This window comes from Nuphar pumila, chromosome 7 (assembly GCF_984573655.1).
Source record: "Nuphar pumila chromosome 7, dmNupPumi1.hap1.1, whole genome shotgun sequence".
In the NCBI taxonomy this organism is placed as follows: domain Eukaryota; kingdom Viridiplantae; phylum Streptophyta; class Magnoliopsida; order Nymphaeales; family Nymphaeaceae; genus Nuphar; species Nuphar pumila.
In genome coordinates, this window is record NC_143255.1 from 11814513 (window position 1) to 11841072 (window position 26560).

The 26560-nt window shown below is 36.7% G+C and overlaps 1 protein-coding gene across 1 annotated transcript in view; it reads left to right on the forward strand.

Annotated features, from left to right (window-relative positions):
• The window catches only part of LOC149831141 (laccase-14-like), a 40947-nt gene extending 20673 nt beyond the window's left edge, over window positions 1-20274 (forward strand). The window contains exons 4-10 of the mRNA XM_090012946.1: window positions 7553-7617; window positions 8009-8160; window positions 8806-9050; window positions 9334-9462; window positions 9778-10725; window positions 11445-11570; window positions 19961-20274. Coding sequence (XP_089869072.1) covers window positions 7553-7617; window positions 8009-8160; window positions 8806-9050; window positions 9334-9462; window positions 9778-10725; window positions 11445-11570; window positions 19961-20274 — 1979 coding nt within the window. The remainder of the gene's footprint in view (window positions 1-7552; window positions 7618-8008; window positions 8161-8805; window positions 9051-9333; window positions 9463-9777; window positions 10726-11444; window positions 11571-19960) is intronic.
• The last annotated feature ends 6286 nt before the right edge of the window (window positions 20275-26560 follow it).

Here is a 26560-nt window from a genome sequence, read left to right on the forward strand (position 1 = left end):
CCAAGACAGACTCCAAAGGTCAAGTTGAGAGGTATAAGGCTAGGCTCGTTGCAAAGAGTTTTACACAGACGGAGGGCATTGATTATAATGAGACTTTTTCTCCTGTCTCAACTAAGGAATCATTGAAGATAATCATGACCCTCGTAGCTTATTTTGATTTAGAGCTACATCAAATGGATGTGAAAACTGTTTTCTTGAATGAGATCTAAAAGATGAGGTATATATGCAACCTCTTTGTTTCAGTGTAAATGACTCAAATAATTTAGTTGGCAAATTGATAGAGTTAATTTATGGACTTAAACAAGCCTCCCGCCAGTGGTATAAAATGTTCAATCAGGTAATTTTGAACTTTGGGTTCATTGAAAACATTGTTGATCAGTGTGTATACCTTAAGGCTAGTAGGAGTAACTTCATAATTTTGGTTTTATATGTTGATGATATTTTTCTTGCAACTAATTATTTGAGCATACTATATGAGACAAAAGACTTTCTTTCTTGTCATTTTAACATGAAGGACATGGGTGAAGCCGTATATGTGTTTAAAATTGAGATCCATAGTGATAGAACTAAGAGTGTCCTTGTCCTCCCTCAAAAATCATATATCCTTAGGGTTCCTAAAAGATATTGAATGAAGAATTGTTCTCCTGATTTGGCACCCATAGTAAAAAAGGATAAATTGAGCCTAAATGATTATCCTTAAAATGATAATGAAAAAGCTCATATGGCAACTGTCCCATATGCATTTGTTGTGAGAATGATTGGTAGATATCAGTCTAATCTAGGTATTATGCACTATAAGGCAACGAAAAAGGTCATGTGTTATTTGCAAGAAATGAAAGACTATATGTTGACCTACAGAAAAGTTGACTACCTAGAGGTCATTGGATAATTTGATGCAGACTTGGGAGGATGTCTCGATAATAAAAAGTTCACTACTGGATACATCTTTCTACTAGTAGGTAGTGTCATTTCATGGAGAAGCAAAAAACAGTCTATAACTGTTGCTAATATCATGGAGGTAGAATTCATTGATCTATGTGAGACTTCATCTCAAGCCATTTGGATAAGAAACTTTATTATGACATTATAAGAGCGGCAATAAAATATTGCCGGTAATAGAAGTTTTTACTATGATATTATATGTTATCGGGATTAAATTATTATTGACGATGATAATTTATTATCGCTATTTTTTTGGTTGGTGATGACATGTTTTCTTATAGTGTATATATTTATCTATACGAGCTCTCTGAAGCCAAACACCCTGTTTTGGCGGGGCAGGTTATATGTGCACCCCACGAACATGCATTGTAGCTACAGTGCGTGTTCGGGGTCCCGACTGAGCGCCGTGTTGCACTCAGTCGAGTGTATGATGTCGTCGTACACTATCGTATGCCAGCCTGCGGGCTGTACGGCGATGTACGGCACCACCGTACACCTGACTGAGCACCACGCGACGCTCAGTCGGGACCCCCGAACATGCACTGTAGCTACGGTGCGTGTTCGAGGAGAACAGGCAACACCCTCTCCAGTTTTGGGCTCAACTCATTTAAAGTAAATGAGCTACTCATGAATCGGTTGCCCATTTTTCAAATGTGAGAAAATGGGGGCAGTGAACACATTTGGAGCCATTTTACTGAACGAGATCCAATCATTGTACTGTCGTGTGATTGGCCTATGTCTCATAAGCAGACACTTTTTAGGCGATCCATGTATCCCAATTCCCATTTTACTCACTTCTCAAGTGATTCCAAATCACATTGTCCACCCTATCATTTGGTTTCTAATCGAAATGGAACGTGTCTTAAAAGCAAATTGTAGTTAGAGGTCTAAAAGTCTTGGGCTGGGTGGTCGTGTCCTCGATCGAGAGTTTTACCTCACAGGGAGGCAGACACACCATGTGACCCGATTCTCAGTGAGGGTTTTTCTTCATCATTATATATATATATATATATATATATATGTATATATATATATAACTAAAGTTTTAAAAGTCTTGGATACGGCTCGACTATCTAAAAAAAAATATAGAAAAACAAAACGAAAAAACAAAGTATGGTGGTGATGTTTCATTTGAATTTTGGTATGTCCCACTTAAATATTGGTTCGATTAATACTTCCTTTTCCGATAAGCAGTTAGGCCTTTTCATTATCAAGTGCCTGTGCAAATATGAACACACCACCAACCTTCTCTATTAATTTTGACTGTTGGGTGACCCTTTTTTAGTTTAGTGTGTTGGGTGAAGAACCGCAAGTAACCGAGGCTTGATCCTCCAAGCAAATGAGCCCTGCGCCCAATGCAGAGTGTACGGTAACTATATTTCAAAGTTAATTAGGACGCTCTTGAGATTCATTTTGCTTGTGACGGGTCTCATCAACATAAATGAATCACCTAGGGCCTGTTTGGCATCTTGGTGCTGGGATGGGCGTTTATTCATTTGGTGGGTAAAATCTTGTTCAAATTACCTTGGTGGTTCTATTTGGAATCCCGGCGCGCTGGGCTGGAAGTTTATGCATTTGGGATGGGAAGTGAGGCCCTTTGGCCTTTGAATTTACACTAAATTATGGATTTGGCAGCTGCCAGTTCTTCAAATGCATAAACTTCATAAACGCCCATCTCAGCTATAGATTCCAAATCACATTTAGCCAGTGAGTTTTGCCCTTTTGCCACAAGGACAGACATGCTTCCATTAGTTGATCTTTTTCTTAATTTCTGAGTGAAAAAAAAAATTATTCAAAGAAGATATCATCTTGTGTAGTATACTGATCAGCGCTCTAGCCATTATCTCCGAAGAAAGAAAACAAAACACAAAAAAAGGTACAGGGCTAGGGATGCAGAGGACCGGAGAGAAACGGCCCCGCCCTGCCCCATTTGTATCGAGGATGGAGGATATGAAACGGGCAATGGACCAGGGATGAAGATCAAAATCAAAAACTGTGCAGGGATGGAGGCGGGGATGGACTTACTTTTGCCCTTGCCCTACCCAATCCCCGATCCCTATTAAAAAAATTATTATTATACCCTTATGCATATTATAAAATCACATATATATATATATAGTCCTAACTCTAACATAAAACCTTTCTCAAATCTCTCCTTCCTCTGACAGCAGAAGGACCGGAGAAACGGGGATGAATGCCCTCCCCCCCTCGCCCTGTTTGGATTGGGGATGGAGGTCATGAAATGGAGAATAAACCGGGGATGGAGGTTAAAATCAAAACCCGTGTGTGAATGGAGGCAGGGATGGAGGGTAAATGTTTGAAACGGGTGGGGGTGGAGATTTTGTCCCCCACCTCCACCCTGGTTCACTGCCATCTCTATATAGAGCTTGTTAGGTGACACCTAAAACCCAGGTTTATAACTTGGTTTTTGGTGAAAGCCTTAAGATACCAAAACCAAGATCTTGGACCTGTTTGGATCCCAAAAAACTTGGTTTTGCCAAACCAATGAACCTGGTTAAGCAAAAAAACTATCTCAGGCAGTTCTTTTCACGTAAAAAACTGCTTTTTCGGAGGGTGTTGCCCTCTCTTCATCTGCCCTTTTCAAGTCAATGCTGGCCATTTCTGGTTGATCGGTCAGCCAGATAATGGCCGACGTGGTACTGCCTGACTAGGATGGTACCATTCTAGCCATTTTTTAGCCGGTTGTTGGTAGTATATATATATATATATATATATATATATAAAGAGAAAAATGTGTAGGTGCGGATTTGATACATGCTAAATGGATTTTTTTGCCTTTTCGATGTTTTTTTTCACAGTTCTGACCCCATAAATGTGTTGGGCATGGTCGATTGATGAGAAATCCACGCTTGTATTATGTGTTTTTGATGAAAAAATGATATTTGGAGCTTAACAAATTTATAAAGATCTTGGACCATTGATTTTTCAAACCTTATAAAAATCCACCCATGTGTCGGAATCAAACACTTCAAGAGGTGATCCCTATAAAATCAAGTACATAGATCATGAAAAAACCCTGAAACACTCATTTAACATGTATCATTTAATACCTAACATTTTGCACCTACCCATTACTCTCTCTCTCTCTCTCTCTCTCTCTCTCTCTCTATATATATATATATATATATATATATATATATAAGGATGGAAGTAACGGTGGACTAGGTTTTCGTTCAGTGTTACTTGGATGCATTCAATGATGTGTCGGATGCTAAAAATCTCACCGATAATGTGCTGCAAATGTCGTATGATGGAACTCAAGCAAGAAAAATCCTTCGTAACTGAAAAAAATCATCAAAAACTCGTAGAAAAAACTAAGGTTGAGGACCACAAAACCCTTGCAAAGAAACTTGACTTTTATACGCAAAGTCGCATTTAATGTGTATGAAGTTGTGCAAATGTAACACATGATGGTCGGGAGATTCGCAAAAAGGTAACGAGAATATTTGCAAACTTGATAAGTTTGCATGCTGAATATGCAAATGTTTAGTATATCCACAATTGAGGTCAAAAGGTTCACACATATGAAGGAGGTTCCCAAGTCATGACGTCTACAAATGTTTAGCATGAACATGCTAAGCTCGAATAAGAAAACATGCAAAGGTAAGAACATTGATAAAATAACCTTAAGACATTCTTTTATAATGTATTAAAAGGAAGTTCACATATAATACTTGTTAATGACATGCCATATATCTGCACATGTATATCCTTATTTTATGTTATTTTTTAGTTAAAGAAGGTTTGCATGTTGTTTGCACGAAAGCCAAGCCATCTGCAAATGTATGGAGTAAAGCTGCCGATCTTAAACTTTTAAATTTTAAAAGGTTCGTATCAAACTTACAAATCTCATAAGATCTGCGCATTTCATATGTGGATATCTTATTTTGGGATTCAATTTAGTTATGTTTGCAAATTTTTTATATGAATTTTATAAGGTCGACAAAATCTTCATGTGAATCTTCTTGTTATTGAGATCTTGCAAACTTCGAACAACGTACATATATATCACATGAACATTCAGCAGGTTTGCTTGTGTGAAGGTTAAAAATATCTTAAAAATGTTGAGAATCAAAAATTTGGATATGAAAAGGATTTTGACGAATTGGTAGGCATTTCTGAAAATGTCCTATTTTAGAACAGTATGATCATTTTTTCAATTAGATTTTTCAAGTTTTTATTAAAATAAATTGATAAAAAACAAAAAAAGATAAAAAAGGAGACAACCTTTTTCCAGCCACCCGTCGTCTTGAAATGGTTGGTATGTTACCATCTCTGTCAATTGGTAGCAGTCCAACCAGTGGGTGGCCTCAAAATGGCCAGACGTCAATATAAGAACCAAAAAAGTAGAAAATAGTTTGACCATTTTCAGCCATATACAAACTGAATAATGTTCCGGTGTTGCTGCATATTTATATATATATATATATATATATTAAGTGTTTAAAATGAAGAATGCATAAAATACATATACAAAGAAAAGGATGCATGGCAAACATATACATAAAATATAAACTATTAAGTGTAATATATAAAATATATATTCTATATAAATAATATGAAATGTTTTATACGAGCCAGTTCGTGTTCAGCGTTATCATTTATAGATGAATTAAGCTTGAGCTTGGCTTGGCTAAAATCGAACATGAACTAAGTCATGAGCTCAATCTACTGGTAGATAAAGGCGAGCCCCAACATGCCCTGTTTGGTTCTTTTGGCTCGTTTACCAGCCCTACCTTCAAGTCATATTCTTGAGAATGGGTGGTTTTCTGGTGTTTTGCCACATCTAAACCTCCACCTAACTCAATGGGAAGAAAAAGCCAGCCCAAATGTCATATTAGCGGTACAAAAAGGACATTCCTATTCTGATTTCTAGTGAATTTTACCTTACCTAAAAAAAAGGACATTCCTATTCTGATTTCAGAGAGAGAGAGAGAGAGAGAGAGAGATTGCTTTGTCTTCTACATCACTCCAAACTCAGCATTCTGAGAATGGTTATTTCGCATTAACAAATGCTACTCCGAGTCAATTTTAATTAAATTGAGTTTGTCAATTTGATGCCAACTGAGGGCAACCTGTACCACTATCTAATGGAATCAAAATAATCTTCTGCCCAAGCTTTGCCAAATAGCCAAGTTGTACTTACCAGACTAATTGGTTTATGCATTTTTAGGTGATGTTGGTCCAAGTTGGCTCAGCCACAGATTCGAGTCGGTCATAGCAAGAATTTAAGTTTGAATTTGAAAAGGGATAGTGGCGTACCAACCATTGTGCCAAAATCGACCTCGATAATTCCTCGAGTAGTGTCATGATCGGCAAAAATAACGTGATTAATCAAAATAAAAATGTATCACATTATTCAACATACCACTGGGATTTGAACCTGAAACGTCCCACCACAGGAGACGTGTACTTACCAAACAAAAATTTTATCACATATGAACCATAGAAAAAAACTAAATCTAAAATTATACATTTCAGGGCAAATTCAAATCATTTTAGTAATTTCGCTTTTAAATATATTGAACGAGTTTGTGACCTTAAAATAGGGCTGGTTAGGCAGACCCCCTACCAGATATCTCTTAAGCTGCATGTGGCATGAGGGCAGCTTGGCACAGGACCCCACTTACCACATGGGACCTCATTGGTGGTGTATTCATATTTGCACAGGCACCTAATGAAAAGGCCTAAATGCTTGTCGGATAAAGAAAGTACTAATCGAGCCAATATTTACGTGGAACATACCAAAATTCAAATGAAACATCACCTGCTCACCACCATACTTTTTTTCCCTTCTTGTTTTTAGTTTTTTTTTTTAGGATAGTCGACCTGTATCGAAGACTTCAAAGCTTGCCGAGCCATATTTTCTCACATTTGTGAAATGGGGCAACAGGCTTGCCGAGCCATGAGCTGCTCATGTAGCTTAACGAGTCGAGCTCGTGTCAACTCGAAAGAGCTTGTATAGATAAAATATATATTTTTTAATGTATAATATATATATATATATATATATATATATATATATATATATATATATATTAAGTGTTTAAAATGAAGAATGCATAAAATACATATACAAAGAGAAGGATGCATGGCAAACATATACATAAAATATAAACTATTAAGTGTAATATATAAAATATATATTCTATATAAATAATATGAAATGTTTTATACGAGCCAGTTCGTGTTCAGCGTTATCATTTATAGATGAATTAAGCTTGAGCTTGGCTTGGCTAAAATCGAACATGAACTAAGTCATGAGCTCAATCTACTGGTATATAAAGGCGAGCCCCAACATTCCCTGTTTGGTTCTTTTGGCTCGTTTACCAGCCCTACCTTCAAGTCATATTCTTGAGAATGGGTGGTGTACTGGTGTTTTGCCACATCTAAACCTCCACCTAACTCCATGGGAAGAAAAAGCCAGCCCAAATGTCTTATTAGCAGTAAAAAAGGACATTCCTATTCTGATTTCTAGTGAATTTTACCTTCCCTAAAAAATAAACCAAAAGATTTCTAGACAATTGATATTGATGCACTGCTTATATATAGGGGAATCTATTAACCCCTTGCACTGCAATTGGGACAGCATTCATTGGCAACCAATATGGACGTGGACCTCCACAAGGCATTTCTGCTAGTGCAGCTTCTCTGGTGTTCACTACCGTTGCAGGCCTTATCAAAAACTCACCACCGTGACTTCGTTGTAAGCCCTCTCATATCCCATCCACGATCTCATCATTTGGTGACTACACTGAGAGAACCAAGTCTCCCCATTTGATTTTTTGAGATCACCTTTTTAGTCGTGGAGCAATGCCATGTCCCACTGCCGCATTGTTTTTTACCTGCTGCCAAATATATGCGCCACTGATTTCGGGTAGAAAACCATGGCGCGCAGAATGAAAATGGCCATGTTTCAGGTGATAGGAACTTAGGGGAGTAGTTTACAAACAGGAATTTGATTGATTGAACTAATTAAGCCTCCTGTTCTTGCCATATTCAACAGCAGTACATATAACTTGACATGATGCTCTGTTTTTTACAGGTGGCTCCGACCACATTCACAAGACTCTGTGAAAGTAAGGACATCTTGACAGTCAATGGGCAGTTCCCTGGACCAACTTTGTATGTAAACAGAGGCGATAGGTTGATAGTTAATGTATACAACCAAGCTCATTTCCCCATCACTATCCACTGGTAAATTGCCTACTTTTTGCGATCTCCTTTTCTCACTGCAGACATACACACACGTACTTTATGAATCATACCTGATGAGTATTTGTGATTATGATATACATGGTTTGTTGAGAGAGAGAGAGAGCTTTGGAGCAGATAGGTGTACCAAAAGTTTGGCGAGTTTGGTTTAAAGTCAAACATTTGTTTTTTTTCAAGGACTAACATCTTATTAGTTAGTTATGCAGTGTCAAGGAGATCTGAATGTATGGGCTGAATTTCCATTATTCATTTGCTTTAAATCATGAATTGAACTAAAAAATACAATTACTAAATATATTTAAACAATTATCGTTGTTTTTATGATGAGGAAACCTTGCCGAGAACTAGGTCACTTAAGGGGCCTGTCCTCTGCAACATAAACCCCATGTGGGGTCACCGACACTCGATCCCTTATGTAGCCCACCAGTTAAAGGCACCAGCACAACCAGTGGGAGTTGAACCTGGGACGAAGGGGTCAGCACCTCCTCCCCAAAGCCCGCTGCCACTCAGGCGATCTGGGCGGGTGTATTTCAAAAATTATCATGCCTGTTTGCAATTTGAATGCAGTTTATATTAGTATAACTAGTTTCATTTTAAATATAAAGATTCAAATTTTGGGAAACGCAGGCATGGATTGTTAAACCCGAGGAATCCTTGGTCAGATGGCCCAGAATACATCACCATGTGCGGGATTCAATCGGGAGGGAATTTCACACACGATTTGCGCTTCACCTCAGAAGAAGGGACCATTTGGTATCATGCTCATAGTGACTGGACACGCTGGACAGTCCACGGTGCCGTGGTCGTCTACCCAAAAGTTGGAGCCATCTACCCATTCCCTAAGCCCTACAAGGAGTACGTTGTGGTCATAAGTAAGCTCACTCCACTCATCATCTCTCCTTTCACATAACATTTGTATTTATGCCCCATTAGTCTCTCTCTCTCTCTCTCTCTCTCTCTCTCTCTCTCTCTCTCTCTCTCTCTCTCGGGAGATCTGCTTTTAGGCTTATTGGAATGTTTTTGTCAATTAAATATAACCATAAGAGTGTGTTCATATTTCAAAAGTTATTGTAACGTTTTCATTTATATAAGAACAGTAAAAAGATAGTTTTATGTTATTAATAAAATTAGCATGTTAATATTTTCTTGCTTTAGGTGAATGGTGGATAATCGATGTGATGGCCATGCTCCACGAGAAAATATCAACTGGTGGAGACTTTAACAAATCTGATGCGTTCACCATAAACGGCCAACCAGGCGACCAACACCCATGCTCTAAAGCAGGTAAGAATCTTGTACTCATTATGACACTTTTGTTAGTTCCCAACACATTATGACACAGTTTTGCTGCAAGTTGCGGACACATTATGTCAGTTTGTTTTTTAGTATGTCTTTTTCTTTTTTCCTATATGAAGTAATCAAATGTACTCCATTTGAAGCAGAAGATAAGCCTCTTTTATAAGTTAAATGCAGATGGATTGACTGAATTTATTCATTCAAAATTGCTGATTTTCTTCCTGTTATTAAGCTTTTGAAAGCATTTTCTCCCAGCAATAATAACTAACATAACATCCTCCCTAATCCTTTCCTTCGTTGCAGGAACAAGTAGATTTCTATTTGAGTATGGCAAAACATACCTTCTTCGCATTGTCAATGGTGCAATGACCAGTGGGCACTTCTTCGCAATCGCAAATCATACACTTACGGTTGTTGGTAGAGATGGATCCTATCTTAAGCCTTTCGACAGAGAATTTGTTGCGATATACCCGGGACAAACAATTGATGTTCTTGTGCAAGCCAACCAACAAAAGGGTCTTTATTATATGGGTCTCGGTCCATACATTGCTACTAGTGAAACAACGTATTTTGATACCACCGTAACCACAGCAATTATTGAATATCAAGGCTATAACACTACTCAATCCTCACCCTCATTTCCATATCTTCCTGGACCTATCGATACTGCAGCAGCATTTGAATATGTAATTCAAGAGCGAAGTCTGACATCCGAGGATCACCCTGTTGATGTTCCAAAGGAAGTCGACTCAAGGTTCGTCTTTACAGTATCAATGAACATTCAACATTGCCCAAATGATAGCTGCAAAGGTATAGAAGGAACAAGGTTTTCTTCCAGCATGAACAATGTATCATTTGATAATCCACCAATGGACATTCTAGAAGCCTACTATCAAAGCATCAAGAATATTTACACTAGTGATTTTCCAAGCTTTCCACCATATATGTACAATTTTACGGCTGATTCTTTGCCCGATGAGCTTCGATATCCTGAGATTGGTACAAGAGTGAAGGTGTTGAATTATAATGAAACAGTTGAGGTTGTGTATCAAGGGACCACAGTGCTTCAAGCAATTAATCATCCAATGCATCTACATGGGTATGATTTCTATGTGGTTGGAAGAGGCCTCGGAAACTTTGATCCCGAGAAGGACCCGTTGAATTACAATTTGGTTGATCCTCCGAAGGAGAACACTGTTGCAGTTCCATATAGTGGTTGGGCTGCTATGAGGTTTAGAGCAAACAACCCAGGTATCACCTTAATTCTCTTTCCATTCCATTATTTTGTCTAGTAATACTCACAATGTGTGTCACACGGATACTCCAATTCGGGCCCCGTATCGTGTCCTCTTGTATACTAATCATATTGAATGCTTCATGGAAATGGCCGTATCCTGCGTACTGGCCGCCGCATCCATGTTAGAATCACAATAAAAATAAACCAATTGTCATGCAATAGTATGGTAGAATCAAACCTTCTTATGCTATTGTTGCAACAAAATTATTTGGGTAATAGGAAATAGTTTTCACATTGAGAAATGTGAGTAAAAAATCACGTGAAAAGGGGAAAGGCCCATGCTGCCAACATAATCTTTTCCTATGGGTTGCCTGATGGTGTTTGTTTCAGCCTATGATGGAAAAGCCCCCAAGTTTCCTTACATGTTAGACTTTTCCATCCTTAAGGGCTGAAACCAACATAGGAGTGCATGGATTATTATTATTATTATTATTATTATTATTATTATTATTATTATTATAATCTGAGAATGCTACAAGCCAACTTTCATATGAATCTGAATGTGAACTCATGTTAGTTTCTTTAAAAAAAATTAACTCATGTTAGATTAGGGCGTTTTACTTGTGTGCTTCTTGCTTAAATTATGTTTTAAAAATTTCTAACCAGCATTAGATGAATTTGCAGATTATGGGCTGAGTAGACTGCTTATATTTTCTTATATGTTTGTTCACAGGTGTTTGGCTGCTGCATTGCCACTTTGATCGGCATTATACTTGGGGAATGTCTACAGTTTTTATAGTGAGGGATGGCCCAACAAATGAAACGAGTATGTTGCCTCCACCACCCTACATGCCCAAATGTTTGGATTCGGGGATTATTAACACAAGTCAGCCATATGACCCATCAGATCAATGAAAGCCATGGAAGTGATAAAAATAGATTGTACGTAAAACTGCAGTCACCTATATATTATGATTAATTCTCTCTCTATCTCTCTCATTTTCTTTTTAATGACGAGACGGGTCACTTAATTTGGGCTTGCCTCCTTACCAATTAGACCCTTAGTAGTCCACCGACCCCATGCTTGACGATACTGATTGGTGCATTTAGGACACAATCTATGGTATATGTTTTCATAAAACTTATCCTGAATTTACAATTACATGCAGAATTGTACACAAGGTATGACAATGGTAAGAGTACACTCTGTCAGTTCCCATATTGCTCAAGAATTTTGCAAATGGAGGGATTGGTCTCCCTTGTCCAAACTTAGATTGGGTTCAGTTTGTATTCGATCGGAAATATAACAAACTGAACCCAATCTAAGTGGACCTCCATTTTAACCTATTCCAAACCCAAATCAATACTCAAACGAGATCAAGAAAGATTGAATCCAACTGCCTCTCAATAATTCCAAATCGATTTTCTTGGACCAAATGATACCGTTCTTGGACATGAACATCCAAACTCAACATGATTTAAGTTTTAACTTGAGCCAATTGGATCCAGTCCATAATGAATCCTAACATATTATATATCTTGTATACAGGTTCAAAAGCAACCCCTATCCATTTATGTAACCCAAACCTGTTCCAAGTCTGGATTTGCTTGTGGCCCATAAACATCAACTTGTAGAGAGAAGAATGACTGAACTGTCTTCATGAACGCATGGGTCTGGATCCTATGTTTAGATAATCTGGACCCATTTGATAACGGGTGCTTCAGAACCCATTTCTAAATCATCATTGACTATTGGTTGTGATTAGGGGTGTCAACGGTCAGGTTTGGTATGGACCCAGGTGGAACCAGACTTGGACCAGATTTTTGGGTATGGTATCGAGTCCGGGCCCGGGTTTAATTGGGTTCACTATAAGATTACCCATACCCAGACCCGATAAGAACTACATGAACCAAACCCGGATCATACATGGTAAAACCATAATTTTTATCATTTTTACATTAAAAATTGCGGGTCTTAATTGAAACTCGGGTCGGGTCCGGGTCCGGGTCCGGGTCTGGTATAAAATTTCACAAAGTATACTCGGGTCCATGTATTAATTGGACCTTTGGATCCGGACCTGGGTCTTAAACCGGGTCTTCTTATTTATCACCATACCTGGACCCTATAGGGTTTGGTTTGGGTTGGGTCCGGGTAAACCAGGCTCGTTGACACCCCTAGTGATGGGAGGCAACTCTTGGATCAAATTTGTAAGGAAGCCTGATGTGAAGTGCGGCTATCAGTGGGCATAGATATGTACTATAACACCCCAGATTTTTGGACCTCTATTAATAATGTGAATTTATTTATTGTCTGAAAACCTTTGCTTTGGATTTTAGCATTTGGATCGTAAAGCGGTCCATATGGGTTTGGATTGTATCCGATTTAATCCAAAGGTAGAATCTTACTTTTTGAGCAAGAGGGATGTATGGAATTTATCAAATAGAACATGATAGGAATTTTGGAAGACATTTTATGATTTTGGAGTTTATGGTAATGTTTGTATTGAAATTTCGAAGACCAGTTTTTATTTCCATAAAATCAGAGTTGAAATGAGTTCGTACCTCTCCTAACATGTTTCGGGGGCTAACCGCCTTGTTGGGGCTTGGGGAGTCGGCCCCTATTAAGAAAGAGTCGACCCCTGTTCACAAATCTTGGAAAATTAGGGCTCGAGGCTCTACCCTCTCTATGGAGAGTCGACCATGATTTTTAGAAACGACTGACACGGGTTTGGGATTGGACGCAAACGTTGGATCCAACCCTAACCCAGACCCAAGAACCAAAAGTACATGGTTTTGGCAAGGCCCTCCCCTTGTATTGCTTTAAACCCTCCACGACATCCCCTCTTAAGCCATTTGTTAATAGGCTCATCATGACTTTGTTAGGGTTTTATTTACCCCAAACCTTCCTTTAATGTCTCTTCTTCCCTTGCAAAATATCCTTTGATCCTCTCTCAATCCTACCTCTCTCGGTACATTGATCTCTCTTGTGTCTCTCTCTTGCTCACCTTCATCGTGAGCCCTCTTCTCTCCCGCAATGGAAGAGATGTACCATAGAGCTGCGGTAGTGGAGCTCTTTCTATTAGCATGGGTTCATTTTGGTAGGTTTGAAGCTTGAAGGATGGTCATATCCCATGGATTGTGCATAATCTTGAACGATTTTCAAGTATGGTCCTCTACTCCTTGTTTCCCTTGACAGTGTGCAGCATATGGGGATGAGTATGCATGATTTAGGAAATTTCTGTTGTGTATGAATCAATCAATAAAACAATAGCATGATGAATCATGTGTTTCCATGTTTTATTTTGGGGATTTTTGCCTATAGAATGAATTATGATCTTTTCTATTTGATGGGATCTTAATGTACTATGAAATCATGCATTGGAATTCTGTTCTGAAACAGATTAAAAGAGGTTTAAATATGTTGTCTGGCTAGGGCATGTTTTGAAGATCAATGTTTAAGGGGGAAAATGCATTATATGTATATTCTTGCAAATCTGATCATATTTATGTTTCAGAAGCGATGTAATTTATGTTTTCGGTTAAAGATTCTTGTTAGAGCATTTTGGGGATTGTTTGTTGCCCTTGGATGTGTTGGAGAAGAGTTTAAGATATTGGGAATGCAAGATTTTTTGTGTTTCAGATTCCTGGAATAAGGAAATTAGATTCAGTTTGTCTGAGAGTCAACTCTTACAGTTTAGGAGTCAACCCTTTTTTGTTGAACCTATTTTGTTGTCCCCGAGGGCCGACCCTTGTATCAGAAGGGTAGACTCCTACAGGGAAAAAGTCAACCCTTTCAACGGGTGGGTCAACCCAAGATAATCCTATGTGGCTGGGTTGGAACAGGTGAGGAGAGAAAATTCTCTGGATCAATTTTTTTGCTCTATCCAAATACCCATGATTTGTCATTACTCATCCACCTTGTACAGTTTACTAATAAATTAAGAGAGGATCACATCAAAGGCACCTCTTGTTGAGATGACTTTCAAGGTTTTGTGCAAATCCAAGAAGGATCTAAAAAGCCCAAGACGTCTCTTAATGTGGCTTCTCCTTCTAATGTCAAGAACTTCTCTTCAAAAAGGCCTTCTATTGATTGTGAATCTAATATAGGAAACCAAATCAATAAGAACTCCAAGGTAATTGAAAATTGTAGAGTCCTACATAATCTTGGATGTACTCTTGGTGCCTATATAAATGATTTCTACGTGAAATAGAGAGTGTGAGGGTTCATCGTAGACATAGGTCATGTTAGACCGAACTATGTTAAATTGTGTGCCTTTCTATGTGTGTGTATTATGGACAAGTTCATATTGTTTATATCGTACGTTCATTGCGTGTCTTAGTGATCGAAAGTTCACCCCCATCTTGGTCATGTTTCTCATGGCTTCAAGTTTAGCCTCGTCTTCATCAAATCTCTCATCCCTCATGCCTAATTCGGTCATCCAGTGGAATGCCTTCTCCTCATTGATGCCAATCAGACTTGATAAACACAACTATCTGTTGTGAAAATCTCAGACAGAGTGTGTCATGTTTTCTCAAGATCTCATCAAGTATGTTGATGGATCTTTTCCTACTTTAAGTCTCTATGTTAGAGAGGGAGAAGAGATAAAGGTAAATCTAGAATACATGGTGTGAAAAATGGTTGACCAATTAGCCCTAAGTTGGATTTGTGCTACTGTTATTGAGCTTGTGTTGAGACATATCATTAGTGTTTTGTCTGCCATGAAGCATGGATCATGTTGAAACATTTTTACTCATCAAAATTTTGTATTTGAATCCTGTAATTAAAGAAGGATCTTCAAAATGTCAGAAATGAGGAGAAAAATATGATAGAGTATCTAAAGTGGATTTCTTGTGTGTTGTTAGTGAACCCGTTTAAGATGAAAATCATCTCTTGAAAGACTATGAAAGCTTTGATACTTTTATTTTCATTTGTGAGTCCTTACCCAACTTTGTAAAAATTTTATGAATTACTACTAAACCAAGAGAAGATGCTGCAAATGATTAATAAGCAATCCCTACAGGAGAAATATCCACCACTGCTTTTTTTTCCCAAATAGAATGTGGGAGAGGTGGTGGACAAAGTAGAGGTAAAGGTCATTCCAAAGGAGGTGCAAACTTACGCCCCGAGTCAGCTGGGTCAAATCGAATATGTGACAAAAATCATAGTGCAACCTTTACTCACATGTTACTTGGGTCGTGTTTGGGTCAGCCCGTCACAAAAAAAAATGAATCTCAAGAGTGCCCTAATTAACTTTGAAATATAGTTACCGTACAGTCTGCATTGGGCGCAGGGCTCATTTGCTTGGAGGATCAAGCCTTGGTTACTTGCGGTTCTTCACCTAACACACTAAACTGTAAATGGGCCACCCAACTGTCAAAATTAATAGAGAAGGTTGGTGTATTCATATTTGCACAGGCACTTGATAATGAAAAGGCATAAATGCTTATATTTTTTCTATGTTTTTCTTGGATAGTCGAGCTGTATCCAAGAATTTTAAACCTCTAGTTATATATATCTTTTATGATGAAGGAAAACCCTCACTGAGAACCGGGTCACTTGGTGTGTCTGCCTCCCTGTGAGGTAAAACTCTGGGTCGAGGACACGACCACCCAGCCCAAGACTTTTGAACCTCTAACTACAATTTGCTTTTAAGACACGTTCCATTTGTATTAGAAACCAAATCATAGGGTGGACAATGTGATTTGGAATCACTTGAAAAGTGAGTAAAATGGGAATTGGTATATAAGGATCGCCTAATAAGTGTATGCTTAGGTGACAGGCCAATCACAAGACAGTACTGTGATTGGATCTCGTTCAGTAAAATGGCTCCAAATGTGTTTTCTAACATCACTGCCCCATTTTTTCACATTAGAAAAATGGGCAACCGATTCATGAGTAGCTCATTTAGGTTAACTGAGTTGAGCCTGAACACGTGGTGTTTGGCTTCAGAGATCTCATAAAGATAAATATATACACTACAAGAAAAGAGGTCATTACCGACCAAAAAATTAACAACTATAAATTATGGTTATTAATAATAATTTAATTTTAATGACATATAATGTTGTAGTGAAAACATCTATTGTCGACGATATTTTATCGTCACTCTTATCCTGACGGTAATCTGAATAGGAACACACGAAAGAAAGTCGGGAAGAGGTATTGTTAACGATGTTATCGTCGATTTTAAATTACGATGATAATTAATCGTTGCCAATTACAAGATGACAATAATTATCATCGATTTTAAACTAACATAGCCGACAAATATTTATCATTGATATTAGCAATATAACCGATGATTTTTATGATTGGCCATATCTATTTTTTTATTTTTAAACAAATATAACCGACAATACATTTTTGTCGCTATAACAAAAATAGCCGATGATTTTTGTCATCTGTTATATCCCTTTTTCTATTTTAAAACTAGCATAGCCAATGATAAAGTATCATCGATATAAGAAAAAATAGTCGACGATTTTTATTGTCGACTATGCTAGTTTTAAAATTAAAAAAAATTAATATAGACGACGATAAAAATCATCAACTATATTGCTTATACCAACGATAATTAATCGTCGGCTATATTAGTTTCAAAATTTGAAAAAATAGATATAGCTGACGATAAAAATCGTTGGTTGTATTCCTTATACCGACAATAAATTATCGTTGGCTTAAAATCATATAACCGACGAAATTTATCATCAGTTTTAAACTAACATAACCATCTATAGATTACAAATAAACATCATATTGGCAGCGATAATTATCGTCGTCAATAGATTACGAATAATCAACATATTGATGATGATAATTATCATCATTAATAGTAATCAGCATAATTTATTTCATCAAGTAACTAAGAGTGATTTTAAATAAAAAATGACTATATTATATGGCAAATATCACTAAAAATGAAATGTGCATAATGTTTCTGCAAAAATCACTAATTTTGCAAGATGCCCGATGCGAAACTCTCGACAATCCTTGCAAAAATCCCTCACAATTTTAGCACATATAGTACTAAAATCACGATAATCCTTGCAAAAATCCCTTATGTGCAAATTTCATCAAGAGTTTCATATTGGTAGTTGTGAAAGTATACTTTCAAAAATCATAAAAAGTTTGCAAAATTGAAGGACTTTCGTATGCAGTCGACTTTAAGGGATGCAATATTTTATTTTAGCGTGCGAATTTACCTCTATATATGTAGGGTTTGTGTTCATTTTTTTTTTCTCATTTGTATGTGGAAAGAGTGGTAACCCTTTCCCTATAGAACCCTAACCCTTTTCATTGTACCCATGCGGCAATTCCTGTGAAAGTTTTTCCCTCCATTATGTCGTTGATTGACTTCTTCGGGTTTTTTTTTTTTTGCTCTATTTTGACGCTGATCGACTTTTTCAATTAGTTTTTTGTTCCATTCTTGTGATTTCGGTTGTTTTCAAACTTTTTCTATAGATATGAGCAGTTAATGGCCTTATAGTGTTTTTGTTTGGTTATTGTTGTGGATGTATTATATATGTTTTCCTGTTGTGGATATTTTAATTATGTAAACCTATGTTTTATTTAATATTTGACACATAAAAATTAAGTCCACCTGCATAGACGGTGTCTAGGTGAACAGTATCCCCCAATTAAGTCTACTTGCATTCCATCATTTTAGCAATAAACCCAATTAGAACAGAAAAATAAAGTCATACAGAAAGGAAAAAAAAAAAAAACTATAAGGGTCTGAGGAGAGTCTTTTCATGCATGAGTGAGCCATTAGAGAGGGTAGAGTCCCTCCTCCATGACATCCTCTAGTCCCTTGAGAGCCTTCTTGACCTCCATGACATCCTCATATTTAGTATTTAGGTATTAGTTTTTAATGAGTATTCTATTACAAAATTGCTTTGTAATTTATACAGGGCTTTTCAATGAACTTCTCTAATGTCTTATGTCTATTATATATATCTTTGGTATGTCGTGATGTCTACTACGTATAGGTGTGGCACAAGAAAGGCCTACAAGCATAGCTCACCAGCCCCAATGTCATCCCCAAGCAATGTTCCAATTGAGATAGCTTAGGTATAATTAATGTCTCGAGTTATGTGTATATACAACCAATGGTATTTTCATGTATGTGTTGATATTCAATTTTAATTGGAGATGAAAACAAGATGATGGACTTGAAAAAGGTATGCAGAAGCCAAAAATTAGTGAAGTGCTTTTGTTAGGAGAAAAAACATTGTTGGTTAGTGAAGTATATTACATGTCATTTGGTTGTTTGGTTGTTATATTTGTATGTGGATTCATTTAAATATAACATCAATGTATTACTTATTTTGATGATGCAACACCTACAAAGATTCATAAAGAGACTCCAAAAGCTGCACATGAAGAATTTCAAAAAGGATGCATGACTACCAAAGACCATTTACCTTACCCTGTATTTCTTTGTGAGTCTCGAAAGTGATGTTTCTATTGTTTTTCTACCGTCTAATAGAAAATAATCGGTAAACATTGAAATTCACATCAAATTTTTGAGAGGGCAAAAAATTAAGAAGGGGCTAGCAATTGCTTAAAAACTGATCATTTATCGTATTTATTTTATGAATGTGACAAGGTATTTTTAATATTTACATTTACATTACATAAATTTTTAATTGCACAATGACCTTAAACTCGATTTATGTTGCAGATCTTGATTCCTGTCAATTGGGGCAATTATCATTGGGTTCTTTGGAAAATATATATGAATGAGAAGGAGTTTAGATTGTATAATTTTATGGGGTCTACAGATCTTGTTGATTAGAACCTTAGAGATATTGTATGATAACATTACTTATTCAATAATGTGTTTGTTTTTCTAAAACACTCGTTAGGTTAAATGGTGTATTGCAGGTTCAATTTTTTACATGGCAGTTTGGCTACGACATTTATAGCGATTGAAAGGCTACTATCGTGCAAGATATTTATAAGCAAATAAACTCGTAATGACTTTGCACATGTTTGTTAACTCAATGAATATGTGCTCATGTTATTGACTTACTATGTGATTGTTACAACTATGATTGTGGAATATATGTCCTCATGTACATACAATGCTTGGGCTTAAGCAAAGAATTAAATTTCACGCAGTTTACTAATAACCCTTATTTTATTGTAGCTCATGTATTGATTGTGAAATATTTATTGTTTTTATTTTATGTTTTAAGTTATTGTTAGAATGTTACTAATATAACCCTTATTGCAAACTGATGTAGACACATACATAAAGCAGATGATAAAATTTTATAAACGTGAGAGGAAGAAGGTTTGGCAGCAGTGGGCCAAAGTGATGGCTGAGATGGAGAAAAAGAAGGAAGATAATGACCTTAAGAAAGATCATGTTGAGGGAAAGGAAGAGAGGGTCGAGAGGAATAAAAAGAAGGTAGGCACTGACGTAAAGAAAGATCATGTTGAGGTAGAGGATGAGAGACCATTGGATGATGAGTTGTTGGATGGCGAGGAGAACTTAGCTAAACTTTGGACAATTCAGGGGACAATTAAATATACAATGGATGTAAAATTGATGTAAACTTTATTCATGCATGGTTGTATTTAAATACTTGGTTGTAATTTTGATGTTAACTTCATTCATGGTTGAAATTTGTAGTTGTTTATTTACGTTTGCCCACCAATTTCTCTCACCCCGTAAAAAACAACAATTTGTTACAACTTTTTGCAAATGTGGGTTAGGATATGGGTCAAACTCGAAGGATCTATCAAATGACATTGTTGGATCCAAGTATGTTCAATTGGACCCAAATTATTCATAATTAGGTTTAGATATGGGATAGGCTTTCTAATAGGTCCACTTGAGAGTTCATCTTGGTTAAGGTTAATTCGGGTTGGATTTTGACTTGGGTCAAATGGGAAAAAATATGTTACATAAGTGGATTGATTCCATAATACTATGGGTTAAATGGGTTGTGACATAGATCCAAAACTCAACTAAGATCCGTATATGATTGAGAAACCAATATCCAGCAAAATAATTACAAGAAAAACCAAATAATCAATATGGATCTGAATGAACCCTATACACCTAGTAGTGTCTCACTCCCATTCCCATATCTGAGAGAGATGATATTTATTTTCGAGACTAATTATTAGAATTATTTAGTCAAGTATGGTGATCATAAAGGATAAAGGTTCTTTTACACAATTCAAAAAATCATTTTAAAGATGAAGATTTTTCTTTGGTTGATGTAAGAAAATTAAAAATAAAGCTTTTATGCCATTGAGAAAATTAGGATGTTCAGCTTTTCTACTGAATTACTGCAGGCGAATGGTGGAAAATCAATGTAATGGACATGTTCCAACAAAAAAGTAACCGATGGTGCAAACTTTAACACTTACATCAAAAACAGCCAATCAGGTGACCTATACGAATGCTCAAAATCAGGTTTACAAATTTGTAGCATACTCCACCCCACTTTAACAAATGAATTGAACTTTTTGATGCAGATTTGTTAACAGTTTTGGATAGTTCTTGTATATATATTTTTAGAAAGGATAGTTCTTATATGTTAAGCAGTATTTTTTTTTGTTGAAGCAATCAATTACACTCCATCATTTTCTCCACCTTTTGATGTAGGAAGATCTCTCGCTCTCTCCACATAATCCACCCGCACTCATGCCAACACATCACCTCTCTCTCCACATAATCCACACACACTGTGCACATGAATGCAAAGAATGCATGCAGTCATGCAGACACACACACATTGTAGAAAAATGATATCGAAGAAAAAAATGTAGTGGAGAAAAAGGATTCTGATTTTTCTATTGATCTTTTACAAAATACAGAATATTCAAAATAAAAGATAATGATAACAAGTCACTGACCTCTATCATATCCCTAACTCGAAGAAATCATGATGATCTCTCTTCTATCTTCTCCTTGAGTTAAGCAATTTGAAAATTGAAACTTACCTAAGTTAAAAAGGAGAATTATATTTTCCATATTTACCATACCATAAATAGAAAACATAGTAAATGAGATAAATTTAACAAATCTAACACTCCCCCTCAAGTTGGAGCGTGTGGATTTATCACGTCCAACTTGCCTTTTAATCAGATGAACTGATCTCGACTCAGAGCCTTGGTGAAAATATTAACATATTGATTTATTAGTGTGGACATATTGGTTCTGGATCATTTCATGCTAGATTTTTTCGCGAATCGCTTGATAATCCATCTCTATGTGTTTTGTATGTTCATGGTAAACATGGTTTGCAGCTATGTGAATTGCCGCTTGATTGTCACAATATAGAACCATTAGTTCTAGATGATTGATACCAAAATCTTGAAGAAGATGTCTTATACATGCCATGGATCTATACTCTGCTTTTGCTGAAGAGTGAGAAATGGTACTTTGTTTCTTTGCTTTTCATGATTTTGTGTTGTCTCCCATCATAATGCAGTAACCCGACGTGGATCTTCTGGTCATGGGATAAGTTATCCAGTATGAATCGCAGTAGCCTCTTACTTGGATCTCACTTGACGATGACATTAAAATGCCTTGTTCAAGAGTTGCTTAGATGTACCTTAATAAATGTAAAGTAGTTTTTAAATCCAGTTTCTATGGTTGAATCATAAACTGGATGAGGATATTGACTAGATAAATGATATATGGATGACCAATTGTAAGGTATATAAGGCACCCAACAAGTCTTCAATACCATGTCTCATCATTTATAATTTCTCCGTCCTTATTATTTAGCTTCAGTTGTTGCCCCATTGGAAAATTGCATGGGTGTTTACCTAGATATCCCATGTCATTCAAGATATTAAGAGCATACTTTCTTTGGGATAAGAATATTTTGAGTTGGCCTAAGTCCAGTTTGAATTTTGCATTGAGTTTTTTTGTTAACTTTTAAATGTTGTCAATGTTGTTTTTTGCAATGATAATGTCATCGACATAGACTAACAAGAATACACAAGATGCTCCTGACATCTTTGAAAAATAGAGAATAATTTACCTTTGACTGCATATACCCCAATTTTGTTAAGTATGAGGTTAATTTAAAAAACTAATTTCATAAATATTGTTTCAGTCCATAAATGAACTTATTTAGCTGGACCTCTTGAGTATCAATGTTTGATAGCAAATGCATGTATACTTCCTCATCTATATCACCATGGAGGAAGGCATTGTTCACATCAACTTGGTAAAGATGATAATTTTGAATAATTGTGATGATCAAAAGACATCTAACCATAACAAATTTGATGACATGGGAAAAGGTTTCATTATAGTTAAGTTCCTCAACTTGTGTATATCTTTTTGCAACAAAATGAGCTTTTTGCCCCTCAATTGATCTATATGATCTGTACTTGGTCTTATAGACCCATTTGCACCTTATAGCCTTTTTTTCTTTTGAGAAATCTGTAATCGCTCAGGTATTATTCTCTTCTAGTTGTCGACTTTTTGTGGTCATGACATCTTGTCAATGCTTATGCTTCATGGCTTCGTTGAAATACTCAATTTCAAGGATTTGGGTAATGATAGTGAGAAAGACCCTATGTGTTACTGAAAATGACTCATAAATCAAATATTGAGACAAAAGATATTGTGTGTTCTTAACAGCATCACTCAAATCATTCAATTGGAGAACGAAGGCTGCAAAGTAGCATTGATAATCTCGAAGATAGGATGGTTGAGTGAGAATTCGTTGAGATTTTCTTATGGATCTCACGAAGTGATTTTTGGATTCTTGGCTTGGCTGGATTTGATTGTCATGTTTTTTATTTTTAAGATTTGGGATGTGTTCATTCTCAAGCTCTGGGACAAAATTTTGGACTAATTTCACATTCGGATCCATTTCAACACATTCAAAGATGACCATGAGAATAACACCATTTCCATCATTGCCCTTATCACATTGACCTTGAGAAGGAAAATGATTCTCATATAACCGCATATCTATGCTAGAAAATATTTCTTGTTTTTTAATGTCAAAAACTTTATAGGCAACTTGACCTTAGGAGTAGCCAAAGAAAATACATTTTTGAGCCCTGCTATCAAACTTGTGCAAACAGTGCATATTATGAGCATAACAAAGACACCCAAATACCTTCATATGATTATACTGGGGTTTTTTGTTGTGGATAACCTCGAAGGGAGTTTTCTCGGATAACGGTTTGGAGGGATGACTGCTTGAAATCTAAGTGCATAGGCAATATTGAGGAGGTCTCTATATTTGCATTTGACAATGCCATTTTTGTTTGGCGTTTCAAGGCAACTATGTTGGTGATTTATCCTTTGTCACTGAGATATGATTGCATTGCATTAAAAAAAAATCAGATCCATTATCAAATCTGATGCTCAAAACACGAGTGTTAAATTGGTTACTAACTAGGGCGATAAAATTTTAAAGGACATTTTGCGTTTTAGATTTGTGTCACATTAAATAAGCCCATGTGTGACGACTAAAATCGTCAACAATGGTGAGAAAATAATGAGCCCCGAATATTCAAGTTTTTTTTCACCCCATATATCATAGTGAATTAATTGAAATGGAGCGGATGTGGATATAGAACTATTCAGAAATGGGGATCGGGTTTGTTTAGCCATATGACAAATGAAACATGCATCAAGAAATAAATTTACTGTGATCAATGTTTCAATTCTAGCATAAAGAAGAAAAGGATTTTGAGTTTATCAATGTTTCGAGTCTAACATTGGATAAATGTCCTAACTGAGAATGCCATAAAAAAGAAAAGAATTTTGAAGATGCACTAAGTGTGGAAATACCATTCATCTCAATAAAATATAGCCCATTATGCAATTCTCTCACTCCAACCTTCATCTTTTAGCGTGGATCCTGGAACCAACAATAATCATTGTTAAAAACAATTTTGACAATTTAAATCTTGAACAAATTTATTTATAGATATGAGATTGAATTTGAAATCAATAATACACAAGACATTCTTCAAGACAAAATTGGGAGAAATATTGACTTTTCTTATGTGGGTCACACGAGTGAAAGCTTCATTTGGTAGACCGAGGGTTGGACAAGAAACCATAGATGGATTATTTAGATTTGAAAAACCATTGGTCATATGCTCGGTAGCATCTGCATCTATGATCCAACGTTGGGAAAAAGATAAAAGAGTGGAATGGGAGAAGAGATTACCTACTAGGTTAACTTGTGGGTTACCTTGGTAGATGAATGACCTTAGTTTTTTCATATTCATCACAAGTATATTGGGGTACTGGATTCTTGAAGTTGAGAGTATTAGGCACAACAGAATAATGGAAACTGGTTTGAGCATCAACGACATTGGCATTAGCTTGACCACTTATTTGAGAACCAAAGGACGCCCATTGACGACTTGGAAAATTGTGGAGGTAGACACACTTTAAGGGTTGCGGAGACTCATAGATCTCGATGCTTCTCTTCTTGTGTAGCATTTTCATCGGATGACATTATTGGCGATAAAAAAAAGCACTACGAAAAGATGCTGAAACTTTGGTCAAGTTGGAAATATAAAATAGGTTCACATAATTATGGCAGCTGAAGAAAAACGAATGCAGCTACGTCGGGTGGTCATTTCTTCACAGCACTCCCTATAGATCGCACAGTTCTGATATCACATAGAAAAATGATATCGAAGAAAAAACATAGTGGAGAAGAAGGATTCTGATTTTTCTATTGATCTTTTACAAATTACAGAATATATACAGTGCAAAATAAGATGACACCAAGAATTGGTCGGCTTGGCTTAGCCTGCCATACCTACGATCGTCATAACAGCAGCGTAAAACTATGAGGCTAGGACCCTTGCCCCCAGGGCCTATGCTATGCATTGGCTTGCGCAGAGGGGCGACGCTCGTGAGAATCGAACCTTGACAAACCATCTAGCAGCCAGGGCCCCACCTAGGGGTGGGCATCGGGCTGGCCTGGCCCGCTAATGGTCCAGACCGGCCCGATCAACGGCCCAGTCCATCAATGATGGGCCGGGCCGGGCCTATTATATAATATATAATATATATTATATTATATATAAAATATAACATATATTTTTTTATATACTGTATTATATTATATATTATGTTATATATAATGTATTATAATATATATAATAACGGGCCAGCCTGTGTCAGCCCATTTCAGGCCAGACCAGGCCAAAGGCCCGGTTTGGGCCGAACTAGGGACAAATATACTGGCCCAGGCCTGGCCCATGGAGGGCTGGGCCGGGCTCAATGCCCACCTCTATTCCCACCCCACTACGCCAACCCTCCTTGGGGCAAACTTACCTAAGTTAAAAAGGAGAAATTATATTTTCCATATTTACCATACCATAAATAGGAAATATAGTAAATGCGATAAATTTAACAAATCTAGCACGCATCACCTCTCCATCTAGATTTCTAGATTTAAAGGATGCTAGGCACGGTTCCGTGATCGGGCGAGTACTTTGCAACACAAAACACAGAAAATTGCTAATGCGTGCAGCGATTTTCCCTGTAAAACAAAAACACAGAAAATTGCTAATGCATAGCAATTGTCTGTGTTTTCTATTGCCTGAGTACTTTGTAAAGCCCGGTCACTGGATCTGCTCCCTATTTTCAGGTCCGGGAAAAAAAAGTAAAAAACATGACCTGTTTTTACTCATCTCCAAACTTCCAAAGTCTATAGAACAGAAAAGACAACATTGTCCACAAATGTAAAGTACTTATCTTTGTTGTTAAGAAAAAAATGGATATAAATTTGGTTTCTAATTAACTTATCTAACAAGCTCCCCGATCCTTTTCTTCTATGTATAAACAACTCGATTTTTATTTGAGCAGGGCAAAACATACCTTTTCT